A 14,963-nucleotide genomic window follows, 5' to 3' on the forward strand; every position below is an offset into this window, starting at 1 on the left:
TGAGATTATTGCGAATGCTGCCAGTGTTTTTCCAATCTTTTATTATGAACCTGCGTAAAATTGTAGCCTCAGTTTCCTGTTATTAGCTAACAGGAGTGACACTCTGTGTGGTCTTCTGCTGCTATTACACAGATGCTCTTCTGCATACCTTGACTGTAATGAGTTACTGTTAGTCTTCCTATCAGCTCAAAATATGCTCACCATTTGCCTCTGACGTCTGACATCAACGAGACACACTTTTTTGTCCAGAGAACTGCCTCACTGGATATTTTCACCTTTTCAGACTTTTTCCTGTAAACCCTAGAGAAGATTACTGGGAAAATCCCAGTATATCATCAGTTTCTGAAATATTCAGACCAGCATGATTGCCACCAATAAGAGTTGTGGTCAGTGAGCATATGTCACTAGAATAAAACGCGGCGTTTCTACATAATTGTGAGCCAATTACTGGCAGATGAGTGTATGTGTATTTCCATTTAAGGTTTTTAATAATGTGGCACTACTTTGGATAAACCTTTAAAATCTTGATTTCACACATTAAACATATCTTAGTTGTATTCTCTCATTTCTGATGGCAGTGAAATAGACTTTGATTTCATTCAGCAACACTTTCAGGTGAAATCTATCCCACTCACAGACAGAAAGTTAACCAAACTGACCTGTGACTGTTGGAAGCACAATGAGAATGACCACATGAAGTTTTTGTATACTACATATGAATGCTGCAATAATGTTTGTGTTCAATAACAGTCCAATTTTTATTAAAAGGTACTTTTTAAGTTGAAATCTTCAGAGCCGGTGCAGCATGATTGAAATAAACAATACTTTGCACAAAAGGAAACCAAAGCATATACATTGTTGGAAGATGGCGTTCCAAACTGATTTTTCAGATTGTTTTTAGATTTGGCTAATTACCATTTGAACTACACAACTACATACCAAAGCATTTCAATGGAAAAAGCATTGCAAGCTCTTCAGATCACTGTTAACATTTTGAAAAAGTTAAAAAATAAACAAATATTAAAACATTTTAATGTGACCCACATTGTACACTATACACTGTTCATATTCTTCTCCAGTGAGATTAAAAACCCTATATTAATATGCTCTGAGGAAGGCGTTTCGTTAAGACTTGTCTGCCATCTCCTGGTAAAAAAGAGGCGCTGCATTCAATTTATAGCTTCTCTACCGCCATTAGTTCCGGACCAAGTGCTTGACACTGTAGTAAGAAATTAAAGTGGCAGAAAAATAAACAGAAATAATGTGCTCATCTATTTCTGCACGTTTTTTGTTTGTTTGTTTTTTGTTCAAATTGCAGGCTCATTGTTATTGTGCCAAAGCCAGTACTACACCATATTAACTTGAAAAGGGAACCAATTTTGACAGGATTTGGCTAAAGTCACTTTGCTGTTCCTTTGGAACAACCCCCCCCCCCTCCCAAAACAAAACAACAACAACAACAAAAAAAAAAACTGCTTGCACTCATACACTTTATCTTTTTAATATTTCAGAGGCCAAACAGGAGACAAAGAGGAGACCTTTTCTCCAGGTGCTTAAGTGCATCAGTGAACTCACCAGAACAGCTGAATGTAAGCATGGAATATCCTCAACACACTTCCACTTGTTTCAGAACTTCAGAGCAGAGTGATGCTTTAAAAGTTGCTCAACGACCACTATTTTAGTTTCAAGGACACATGAAGAATACACCTCAAAGTCTGGGAAAGAAGGAAAGTGGACATCTTTAGGTTTGTGAAGACGCGTCACCTCTCATCTAAGAAGCGTCTTCAGTTCTGAAAATAAAGGATGGAGAGACCCAGGTATTTAACCCCTAGCGCCTAGTGGGATTTCTCTCCTTTGGAAGTAATTGAATTCTCACATGAGCCAAGGTGTGAAAAAATGCACAGGTCAATACCATCAATGGCGGTTAAGGGTTAAAACACTGAGACCTCACCCCACCCTGTTGAGGTCACCTGAGGCAAGGTGTGAGGGAGGGTTAAAGCGCCAGGGAGGGGATATCAAAACTGCATTGTAGGTGGCTGATAGCTGGTGTTGTAAGCCACCACTCCTGTTCACCAATGGCTGTTCACAGTGGACATAAATGACCTCCTGCATTCCTCTTTCAAACCATCTGTCTTCTTGGTCTAAAATGTGGACATTCTCATCCTCAAAGAGTGACCTTTCTCCTTTAAGTGATGTACAGCTTGGGTCAACTGTACTAGGGTTTCAAGACATAGGTCTCTCCAGCCTCTTAGATGATGTTTCCACTAACTTAAAGAAGTCCAGCTTCCTTTTTAAAAAAAAAAGCTGTTAAGACTACCTTGACATGGACAACTGAGAACCTACACAGACTGACCTGCAGAGGCCCATCTGCTCAGTTTCCTCCTCAGTCATGCTGGTTACCATAAGCCTTCCCCTATCCTAACATTTTTTGTAATCATTTCTTTTCCACAGTTATTGTGCTGTCTTATTCCCTTGCAGATTAGCAACACAATGTATCCCTCTGAAATGCAACAATGCTGCAGTGATTTAGGCTCAGAGACAGCCTACTGTAAAGGTACCACAGTTTAATTAAAACGTACGGACCAAAACACCATGTTATATCTGTATCTTGTGTTGAAAGTGGAAATTTTATATCCTTGAGGAAGTTTTCATTTAATAACTAGAATGTAAAAATGATAGGTATTAAAGTGATTGCACAGGCTATTGTTAGCATTCAATGCTGCTTTTAGGCTAATTAATAAGGTTTCATTTTTTGACAGTCACAATATTAGTAGTTGCATGGAAAATATTTTATATATTGCTGCCCTTTGACATACATACAGAAAAAAGACAAAGCAAGGTGTGTGTGTGTGTGTGTGTGTGTGTGTGTGTATGTATGTGTGTGTACAATCCTGGTTGCTCTGTAACTTCAATACTTTCATGCAGATCTGGGTTCTAATTCGCCAATATCGTACCTTTCTCAAAACAAATCAATGTGAAAGTAGGAACAGCAGACTTAAAGGCACAAAAGCTCTAGCGCTGAGGTCACCTATAGCACTTTGGTCCTTCTGGTCAGAGATTAGTGTGTCTATTTTCGTCCCTGTTAGACTGCTAATAAACTCTGGAGGGGGGGTCTCTTGCCTGAAAGACTGGCAATTAAAACCTGCGTAACGCTTCATACTGTCACACAGGAAACGCACAATAAAAATGCAGGCTACTCTTAGATTATCTTTTGGCAAAGTAAGTCTCTGTTCTTGTAAACGCCTGTGCGTGTGCCCTCTCCTGGCCGACGCTCCAGTCTGTTGTATGAATCCAGTCGTTTCCTCTGGCGCACTTCTCCTTTAAGCGCCGAAAAAAAGCCCCGGCCATATGACGTCAGAAGCTAAACCTGCTGGGTGTCTGTCCGTTGGAAAGTGAAGTGTGTTTGTCGTGCTATTGCTATCGGAGTTTTTTCTCCCTGTGTTGCCTGTCTTTCGTGAAGTGTTTCTGTTATTTTTGTTTTTACTTCCCTCGAGAGGTTTCACGGTATCGACTGGAAAAAAAACTCTGCCACTGTTGCCGCCTTAGAGGATGTTTTAGAAAAGTTCCTGAAGCTTTCTTTGAGGAAACCGGTGGACGGCGGACACCACCGGAGATGGATAAGCTAACCGATAGCTGAGTTGTTAGCTGAGAATCACAGAAAAGACTCGAGCTACGATGCTAATAGCTAGCTAGCTAACTTGGCTTTTTACCGGCTAACCGAGCGACTTTGTGAACCCGTATCGTTAGAACTACTGCCAGATTTTCCTCGGGCCTGGACGCGACGCGGTGAGCAGTTTGTCAGAGGCCAGCTAACTCAGGAAGACTCGGTCTCTGTATTGAGAACAGTATTGTTGAGGGGAGGCTGCTTACCTCTCAGCCCCGAACTATGAACATGCTATCAAACTCACAGAACCAACCACTGTTTCCCAACCCGGCGGGGCAGCAGAACCCAGCCGGGCAACAGAACCCTTCGGGCCAGTTCCACTCCTTCCAGCCCAGACCCACCTTACAGATCAGGAAGAACGCAATCACTGACGAATACAAGGTGACCAGCCAGGTGTTGGGGTTGGGAATCAATGGAAAAGTGCTCGAAATAGTACAGAAGAGCACTGGCGACAAGTATGCCCTAAAGGTAGGTCATATCTGTAATGAAAGCAACACAATTTTGTCCAGCTATGAGTTCATGCAGTGGTCACTATTTTGCAATGAAGACTTTTAAAGTTCAATTCTACACCACTGGACGCTTTAATAGGCAAACAGAGTCAATCAGAGCAGTTCATTTTTATCCCACAGTGTCATTTTTAGACTTATTATTTAGGCATATTTCTCCTTGTTTGTTGTCCTGCAAAGTATTAAATTTAGCTAGCAGCCTGCTGTTTAGATAAAACATATCAAGACCTCAAACTTTCAGGAAATTCGACTTTCAGCGTGCTTACATTTTACAGAGCACCAAATTTCTGGGTTTTTTTTGTCTTCCTTTTCATTGATGTGGCAATGTTGGTAAAAGTGTATCCACGAATTAAATTTTTGATCACCTTTGGCAATAATTTCTTACCCTAAAACATGTCCCGATGTTGTCCAACGGGTGATTTTTAACTCCTATTATTAGAACATGTAACTTCATCATAATAAGCTGGTGCACAGTGAACCTAGAGTAACTTATAAGCAAATAATGAATTGATACACAACAGGTATCTCTAGTTCAAGTGTGCAGTGCTGCTTCTTGTGACTGGAGGTTGCTATGTGATGTTAAAGCTTTTTCTCAGTTGTGTGCGTTTTTTTTTTTTTTTTTTTGGGTTGGTTTTTTTTTTTTGATTTCACATTGTCATTGTTTTATTTGTCACCCACTTTCACCACGTAGAGTAACAAGGTAAGAATGTCATACGTATGGGTTGGGGCTGGTGGTTGTTAGGGTTGTGGCTGTAAAGTGACACTGCAGTATCAGGATCTACCTCTTAAGAGATCATTTTCTGTATTGGTCAATGATTGATAAAGGACAAACGTCACAACAGTTATAAACACACAAGTAACTGAAATGTTATCCAGTGAGGCTAAATATCACTGAAGGCTTCCCCCCCATCATTATGATAGAGAGTGTAATCTTAAGATTGTCAGCATACATAACTGTTGCACAAAATCTTCTACAAGTGAATGAGTCAGGGAAAGACAAAACGAAAAATACAAATCTAAAACCTGAAAAAACAGGTGTGTGTGTGTGTGTGTGTGTGTGTGTGTTAAACAGCAAATTCACACAAGCTCCCACGCAACCGTCAATCAGCCATGTTTTTGTTTGTTGTTAAAACACTTGTAACAAGTATAAACTTAGAAAGTCATGTTGAACTTTCAGGCCTTTTCAATTGTCTTCTCAGCTGTTTTGTGTGAGCAGGGGCCTTATACATTGATAGCGCTGCATGTAAAACTATAGTTGCCTTTTATGTGAATATAGTTGTCGTTTTTAAAGTGGAAGTGGACTCAGTTCACAGTGAAGTGTAAAACATTTCTAGTAAAGCAGTATTTAATATCCAATAGAAGTGCAAAGCTGAAAGGAAGTTGGCAAAAGGCTCCCATGATTATTGTTGCAGTTGCTCAGTAATTCATGTAAAATGGGTGCCACTCGATTAAAAATCAGTTTTATGTTCACCCTGTGAAAAAATTTCCAAGCTAAAGGTCCACAGATTACACAGAAGTGGGCTGAAATTCTGTACTTCTTAATTTGTTTCCAGGATTTTTGAGCGCTTAAGGCTGAGGGAGTAGAGAACTTTTCTCCAAGTATGATTTAATATATTGGGTCATTCTTTTATTAAATCTTAGTCTTATTAGGTTGTGACTGAATGTGTCCTGGAGGGTAAAATCACATTTGCAAATATTGTCAATTTTCCATCAGTTTCAGACCACATATATATAAATTCTTTCTCAAAAGAAGTAAAGAAAAGATATATGAACTGCAGCTGGTAACTAACTAGTGTTAGCTAGATTCTGTCTCATAAGTGAGTAATTCATTTTAGTGTAAACTTTCTAGAAAAGTAGTGACAAAGCAGTGGTTAGGTTAACATAACATCTTGGAATATGAATATAATTAAATCCATTTCCGGTGTCAGTTAAAATGATCCAAAACTGAAAGATATTTTGCACATCTGCCTTATAAGATAATTGCTTAAGAGGGATAAATGACAGGCTGTGAGAGGGAGACTTGGGAATCGGTAATGAAATAATTTTGTTTACATCATTGTAAAATAATTTTATGTTGTAATAATAAATCTATTTTCTTAATTTCCTCAGTACCAAAACTAGGGATGTTTCTGGCGACTAATAGACCTTTTCCACTAGTGCCTAGTACCTGCTTGGCTCGACTCAACTCCATTTTGTAGGGTTTTCCAGTATGTGGTAGTACCTGGCACCAGATACCTACTTGGCCAAGGTTCCAAGTGATCTGAAATAATCCAAAAATGTGAGGTCAACAGACTCCATGCCACTGATTGGCCAGTTATTGTTGTCACTCAGTGAATCATGAGAGCAGCTCCTTCACAAAAAATCAAAACCACAATTTTTTTGAAACCTAGCAACAAGGGAAATGGCTACACAAAAAACAACATCAGTGTTCGTAGAATTTAGCTAACCAAACGTAGCAGTGCTAGCAGCAGCAGTGGCCTTCTTTTATCCTAGCATTCACACCCTGACAAACGGCCACTTCTTTTTTTGGGGGGGGTGACAGCCATGCTAGCCGGCTGTCATCTGTTTACTTTTCCCCTTGCTTGTTTGCAACTTCCCTTCAAAGAAAAATTAACAGACAGAAAGGGGGTGGCATCTGTCTGTCAGAGCTGCAGCCCAGGTTAGTGGCCATTGGGGTCATAACATCTTTGAATCTCTAACTGCTTTTTTACATTAGGTCCTTGCCCTTTAGAGACAGTATCTGAATACCTCTCCTGTATCCTTAATGACATGTTTTGACACATCACTAGATGTGGTTCAACTAATTCTGACATCCTTAATTCTGACATTAGAATACCAAATACCAAACTAGCAGAGGTATTTACCAGCATTTTTAACAAATCTTTATTAAATGCTGTTACTGAAAAATTTCTTTGCAACTGTAAGGATCTTAGACTTCCATCTGGTCACACCCCTCAACTGAGAAATGGACTCAACCCTGAGCAATAAACTCCTGAATCAATCCATTAAGCCACTACAGACTATTCATAGTCTCTAACACTGGAACACCCCATTAGATGGCAAAGGAGCTTTTTTTTTTTTTTACCAACTTTGTTTAGTTAAGGTGACAGATACTTGTTAAATTGGATGCATTAATGACTAGCCCCTCTGTTTGTTCACAAATGCTAGCAAAGTGTAGAATGTGGTTCATGCAAAAATATTCCTTTTTTCTTTACACAGCAGCCCAGGTTGTCATCAGTCTAGTACAGGGGTCACTAACAGGCGGACCGGGGTCCGAGTCCGGACCCAGTCGCCATCCTATATGGACCCGGACCTATAGTTAACAAAATATTAAATTATATTTAATTTTGACGGGGCGATTCAATTTTAAGCAGTAACCTTACATTGTATTAGACCAGGGAACATGCTGTATTAGACCAGGGAACATACTAACCAATTGTGTGCGAGTTACGCCACCCACGTGACACTACTTAGCCAATCACATCTGCGCATTGAAGGCGATCGCAACTCTGAGTGCAGACACAGACAGACAGAGGAAAGACATGGTGAGAGGTGAATGACAAGCGAGACGATTAACGATACAGTGAGACAAGACGTGAGCGGGAGTCACAAGAGGTAAAACAACTATGGCGCTTTCAAAAAAGAGAAAAGTAGACACCGAAAATAGAACTTTCAAGACTGAATGGACTGACGCATATATGTTCATTCTTCCGGCCGCAAGCAGCAAACCAGTGTGTCTCATATGTTCAGAAACGGTGGCACTGATTAAAAGTGGCAATGTCAAACGCCACTATGAGACAAAGCACAAAGCTTTTGAACAATCATACCCACCCAAGTCTGAACTCAGGTCCCAGAAAATTTGCAGTCTCAGAGCCCAATATGATCAGTCCACAAGGATCTTAACCAGTTCTTTCACCGCCCAACAACGTGCTCATGAATGTTCCCTCAGAGTTGCTTGGATTTTAGGTCAACACAAAAAGCCCTTTGCAGATGCAGGTGTTGTCAAAGAGTACATGAGTGCAGTAGCAGAAACATTACTTGAGGGTAAACAAAAAGAAGAGCTTCATGACAAAATAAAGCAAATACCTATGTCAGCATCAACAGCCACAAAGAGAAGTGAATTATTAGCTCAGGATGTGCTATCCCAGCTGGAAGAAGCTATTCATAAGACACCATGTGTAGGCTTGGCTGTAGATGAGTCCACTGATGTGTCTGACAATGCTCAGCTGTTAGTTTATGTAAGGTTCTTCAACAATGATAAGAAAGAGTTCTGTGAAGACCTGCTAGGTGTAACTTCCCTTCACAGCACTACAAGAGGAGAGGATATTTACCTGGCCATTAAGGAAATGTTAACAAAGCGAGGAATAGAGCCAAACCAAGTGGTTTCAATAACCACAGATGGAGCCCCTGCTATGATGGGGAGAGAGAAAGGAGCTGTAGCAAGAATGAAAGAGGACAATCCCGAGCTAATCTCTTATCATTGCATTATTCATCAGTCAGTGTTATGCTCCACCCTGTCAGACGAGTATGCTGAGGTGATGAAAACAATGATGAAAATGATTAATTTTCTCAGGGCATCTTCTTCTTGTCAGCATCGCATGCTCAGGGAATTTCTCAGAGAAGTTGATGCACACGCTGATGATCTTCTGCTTCACAACAATGTGAGATGGCTTAGCAAAGGCAGGGCATTGGAGCGATTTTGGTCCATCAGAAGTGAAGTAGCAGCTTTCTTGGAAGAGCTGGAAAGTCAAAAAGCAACAAACTTTTCTCTCTTTTTAAATGATGGGAAAAACATGGATATTGTGGCCTTTTTGGTTGATATCACTTCACACCTGAATGAACTGAATTTGAAGCTGCAGGGCAAGGACAATTCAATTTGTGAACTGATGACAGCTGTCCGCTGCTTTCAGAGGAAACTTGAAGTGTTCAAAGAAGACCTGCAAGGAGACTATGCACACTTCCCAACAGTGAAGGAACAGGTTCAGGGACAGAGAGATGTGTCCTCTTTTGTTGACTTTGTTGATAAGCTGATTGAAAACTTCAGCAAACGTTTTGATAGCTTCAGCTTTGGACAGCAGCTCACCATGTTCATAAAGAACCCATTTGCCATCACTGATGTCAGAGGGTTCTCAAAGGAAGTCACACAGCACTTCAAGTGGGCAAATGCTGGGCCTCTTCAAATGCAACTAATTGATCTCCAAGCAGATGTGGCCCTGAAAGAGCAGTTTGGAAGAACTGAACCTGCCATGTTTGGCTCCACATACAGCTGTGAGGCAGCTTTCTCCAAAATGAACATAATAAAAACTAAATATCGTTCCAGGATCACCAATGAGCACCTACACATGTGTATGAGAATGGCCCTGACACCATTCCAGCCCAGATTTAAAATCCTAGTAGAGCGAACTAAAGCTCAGTTCTCTCACTGAACAACAGAAAGTTGGGACGTGGAATATAAGGGGGAAAGAAAGAGAAACTGTAAAATTGTTAAAATGTTTTGAGGTTATCTGTTGAAAATGTATTGAGACTGTTTAGTCGAGATGTAAAATGTAAAGAAAAAGGGAAACTTTTTTTTTCTGAAATTAAGCACTTTGTTTTAAGATGCACAATTTAGCCATTTTATTTATTTTCTCTAATTCATTTTAAACAGCAGCCCTATTTCTAATGTAGGCCTACTGTGTGTTTCAGTGTTAACAATAAATTTTGTTGAAATGTTTTAACTTGTATTTTCATTGACAGTCTATTGTTCATACGTTCAGATATAAAAAAAAAAAAAAAAAAAAAAAAAAAAAAGGTTGCTTCTCTATCACAATCATAACGTAAGTTAGACATTATGATGTCCCGGACCTCTGCTTGAGAAGATTTTCTCCAACTGGACCTCCTCAAATTTTAGTTTAATACCCCTGGTCTAGTAAGTAAACTGATCCAGAGGTACAGGCAGACTCCTGAACACTGTCTGCCTTGCAGAAAATTAACTGCTGGGTTGGGTTTAGAAGTAGGTATCAGTTTAAATGACTTGAAATGAGAAATTGTTTGCTTAACACTAACGCTTCATCCAAGTTTCTGTGAATCAGGGCGTTCAGGACAGTCCACTCAGGGATCCTTTAAACATGGCACCCCGAGCTCCCAAAGACAGGTTCCAGAACCGTGTTTCACCTAGAAACAATATAAGAATAAGATAAAATTGTAAGAATAAGAATATTGTTTCCATAACACTTCAAAAAACCCTAAAATTGTAATTCTCAAACTGTGACTATGATCCTAATCCAATATGAGGTATAATAAATAAAGCAACTGCTGCTGCATCTCCTGACTCTGGTCACTTGGTGAAGTTGAGTAGTTGCCATTATTGCACATTAATATAATTGTTTTGAATCTTCAAGCATTCCTGTGTTGAGAGTTGTCTGAATCTAAAATGAATCACACTGAGCAAACCCTGTTTTGTGGCATCTCTCCAACTAAATATACAAGTCTGAACTAAGTGAAGTTGATACACATAAGACGCCAAAAGGAATCCCCCCCCCCCCCCCCCCCTCCTCCTCCTACCTGCATGCGCTATAATTTACTTTGCCCGATTCCTTCAGTCCTGAGTGTTCATTATTCTGGTCTAGGTGCTGGGAAATTTTGCTATTTTGTTACTGTGTTCAATGCTGTAAATGCCCGATTGAAAAACATGGACCTTATGCAAAACTTAAGGGAGGTTGGGTCATGTGATTGCTTGAATGACAAAGATGCTGCAGTTTGGTGTTTTTCTTTTTTGTTACTGTGTACAAGCTGACTATTTAGATGTCTTTTTCTTCTGTTGGATATAGTGGCTTGAATGCATCCTTTTTAGATGTTTTTTATCTCTTTTTCTTTTTACTGCCGCTACATTGAGAATGTTTTATGGCACGCAGTATTATCACATCTCATTTGATATGCCAGCTGTAAAGGTTGTTGACGTCTGAGTGTAATCATGTGGAGCAACAGTTTTGGTTTGAAGGTGGGTGGTAGGGTCATTTAATTTTAGACTGGTTCACGTGGGAGGGGTTAGCTCTTAGTAATTATGGTGTGGTATGGGTGTGTTTATTACCGGGCAATAATAAACCCTGTCTTTTGCATCTACCACTACCCCATTGTCCATGCACATCCACAGCGCCTAAGTCATACTGCATCTGCTAATGCAATCAACTTTTTAGGGGCCAATATGGGGTTTTTCTTTAGCGTTTGTTATCGTCAGACTCGAGATCGTGTCCAAGAGGCTGTCAACAGTGGATCATTTTTATCCTTTTAATCACAACACAACAAATTTCTTAACTGCACACATTAGGTTCACTAAAATGACTGAAGTTATAAAATCTGAACACTTGTCTCCTAAATTCAGGTGACCTCGCAGCCTTATAATTTTAGGTGTTGGTGCACATCAGTACAAAGAGTTTCTGAGGAATCACTTTTATCTTACAATGAAATATTTTCATCCTGATTTGAGTCCCTCCGAGGGCGACAATGCACAAGGTGGGGAGTCACTAAGTGGTTGATGAAAATTACATTGTCAGACACTAGATCTCAACCCAACTGAAGTCCTATTGGAAATTTTGGAGTTGCATATTCAACAGTACTGTACACCATCATCAAAACGCCAAATGGGGGAATATGTATTAGTTTCAGAGACCTACAAAATCTCTGCCAAGGCACATTACAACTGGCAGCACTTTGCGGCTCATAACCTAAGATATGGGGTGCCATGTAGATTTTCCCTTTTTGGTCATGTTGCCAACCCCGAATTTCCATCAGCAAAGCAGTCCTTCCCCTGATATGAACTTGTATATTTAAAAATATTTGCCAGAAATAGCTGCAGAAAGTGACAGATGGCTTAATTAATATTATATTGTTGATAGTACAAAGTCAAAACTGTTGTTAGGACCTCACTGATAAAATGCAATTGAAAAATTGGATTAGAAGACATGTTGCTGCAAAGAAGCCCCTAAAATGGAAGAACAAATAGCAGTGATGAAAGATAACGTTTGCACAGAACACTTGTTCTCTCTCCTAACCGGAGACAGAAGTTGGGGGGATTTGCTGTTTATGTATCACAGCTACAGGAAAGTTAGTGAAGATTTTACCTAATCTTTGTACACTGTTTGAATGACAACATAAATATGCTTCCACATAAATATTCTTATGTTTTAGCATCTGGACAGATGGCTTTGTTAGCTGCCTGTCTAATTTCATAGACTCAAACAGTAATAATTATTGTAAAAGGCTACTTTTTATTTCTTCCATAAGACTTCCCTGAGCCCCCACTAGGAGTTGGTTTAAAAAAAATTGATTTTCCAATTCTAATCGATTTTGAATTGAATAAAGCAATATCGATTCATTAAATCCTGAATCGATTTTTAAATATAAATGTATTTTTTCAGAAACGCCAGAATCTCAGTTTAAAGCTCACAAAACTATTTCAACAACTGCCGAACAGCTAAAACGGCAAATGAGCGCAGGTAAACGGATTCCGCACGAAGACGTAAACACAAAGCGCGGATCGTTCACCCTACACAGGAGCTGAAAGCCGAGATGTCACAGATTGTGAAGCTGCAGGTTTTGTCAGTCTTACACCAAAATTCACTGAACCAGCAGCAAAAGATCAAATCTAGGTTTCATGTTTGATAAACATCGTCATTAATTCCCTGTTACTTTTGCTTTCTGCTTCCAGCACGATAAAATCAAACTTCCTGCACTGCTCTCTCTCTCTCTCTCTCTCTCTGTGTACAAGAACCGTTTCCCATCTCAAATCTGTTTTCTGCATTATTCGCTTGCTTATTACGCACCAGTCAACTGTTGTGTACAGCACTGTCGGCTGCTGATTTTTGTGTTTTTTCTTCTCAAAAATGACCTCCGACTGGTAGAAGCCAAATTTTTTTGAAAATTACGCCAAATTGCAAAACTCTTAGCTGCGCCTCTAATAAAACCTCTGTAACTTTGCTCTGCTTCACTTCAGCCGTATCGGGTAATTTTCACATGTTGATTCATGGTTTTCTTGCGTTTTTGATCTACTGCAGAATATCTTTAAGGCGGTCATATAATCTTTGCATCTGCTGTGATGCTTACACCTCTGATGAAGTCTCACAAGTGTCAGCTTTGTTTTTATACATAGATATAAAAATGTGGATATGTACTGATAAATTATCATAATTATAATATTTCTGACTGGATCAAAATGGAATGGAAACGAATTGAATCGGGACCCTGTGAATCGGAGTCAAATTGATTATAGAAATTAGGGACGATACCTAGCCCCAACCACCACCCCCACCCTCAGGACTCTGCCGACATCTCCCACAGTGGCGTCACCTTGTAAAATGTTTTCTTGAACCAGGTTTTATGGTAATAATACAGATGAAAAAGTCATGATTATTCAGCTGTGCATGCAAGAGATACTGTGATAAAGAAGTGGAGTCCCTTAGGGCTGCACTATTTTGCATAAAATGAGAATCACGATTTTTTTGGCTTAGAATTGAGATCACGATTCTCTCACGATTTTCTTTTCCAGTATAAATATTTATTGCACTTATTAACTGCACATCAACTTCGTAACAGTTGAGACTGAACATAAAAACAATGAATAAACATAAAAACAACAAATGTCTCACGTTTTGTTGTTGCCGCAAAATGTTGTACTGCTTGAAATTCCGTCTCCACCGTTGCTCGACACTGCGTGTATAGAGCAGGTGGTGCAACAATAGAAAAATAGTTGTGGGACGGCACTGTGTAGCGTTTGTCTAGGGTGTTGATCATTTTCCTAAATCCCTTGTTTTGTACAGTGTTGATGGGAGCCATATCTTTGGTCAGGTGATAAGTAATAGCCTCTGTAATTTCTTTGTGCCTGCGGGAGTTCGACGGGTATAGGGAAGCGCTGTATAAGGTTCCCGTTATTGATGCTTGGGTGGTTGACCGGGACTGATTTTCTCCTGTCACTTTCTCGTCATCCCTGACGTGCTCTCCGTTGTTTTTTCCCTGCTAATTTTAGCAGCCAGCTTCTGTATCACGTGGTATAAGGCTCCGCCCTTGTCATTTGTTGAGCAGGAAGAGTGAGCGCTTGTTTTCATGCAGATTACGTCCCGGATCAAAATGCGGTACAATCGTGGTCGTCTTTTTTTAAAAATCGTTGTCATTTGGAAATGAGATCGCACATAACTATGAATCGATATCGCGATTTTTCTAACGATTAATCGTGCAGCCCTAGAGTCCCTTAAATAGTCAGTTGCAACCTTCTGATGTATTGTGCTTAATATAGTTTGTCACACAGAAACACTAGCTTTGACTTCTTAACTTTTGTGGGAGACAGTGTTGTGTGTCCTTGTTTGAGCGTTTCTTGGAGGCAGTGTTCAAAATATGTGGTGCAACCGGGTCCGCAGGCTACTTGTGCTTGTGGTGTTGAAAAGGGCGAATTATAGCATAAAAAGAGAAGTGAGAACAAGTGTTTAAAAACTATGAATTGTGTCCACTGCAGTCACTGTCTTTGCTTATCAAATTGAAATTTTGTTTGTTGATGGAAGCAACAGGCTTCGTTCTGGAGGTCACTGGAATAGGAGAAGCCTGTTGTACCCTTCCCTATTTCGGCCCACTTTTTAGCCAACTGGTATTTGCCCCCATGTTTGTATACATTGACAGTACCTCTCCATAGGCAAATACCTAATGGATGCATCTGCTGTACCGTAAAACGGGCACGAATTGGTTTATCTTTAAAGTGTCGTAACACAGGCGAACCCTTACAAGGTGTGAAGCATTGCAGGTGTTGTCTTACAATGCCTGCATTTTAA

General features: G+C 39.9%; 1 protein-coding gene across 1 annotated transcript in view; it reads left to right on the forward strand.

Moving 5' to 3' along the window:
* Positions 1-3,355: 3,355 nt before the first annotated feature.
* The window catches only part of mapkapk2a (MAPK activated protein kinase 2a), a 36,500-nt gene continuing 24,892 nt past the window's right edge, over positions 3,356-14,963 (forward strand). The window contains exon 1 of the mRNA XM_080892416.1: positions 3,356-4,132. Within this exon, the coding sequence (XP_080748542.1) occupies positions 3,887-4,132 (246 nt within the window). The 5' untranslated portion in view covers positions 3,356-3,886. The remainder of the gene's footprint in view (positions 4,133-14,963) is intronic.

This window comes from Rhamphochromis sp. 'chilingali', assembly GCF_963969265.1.
Source record: "Rhamphochromis sp. 'chilingali' genome assembly, chromosome: 9".
In the NCBI taxonomy this organism is placed as follows: domain Eukaryota; kingdom Metazoa; phylum Chordata; class Actinopteri; order Cichliformes; family Cichlidae; genus Rhamphochromis; species Rhamphochromis sp. 'chilingali'.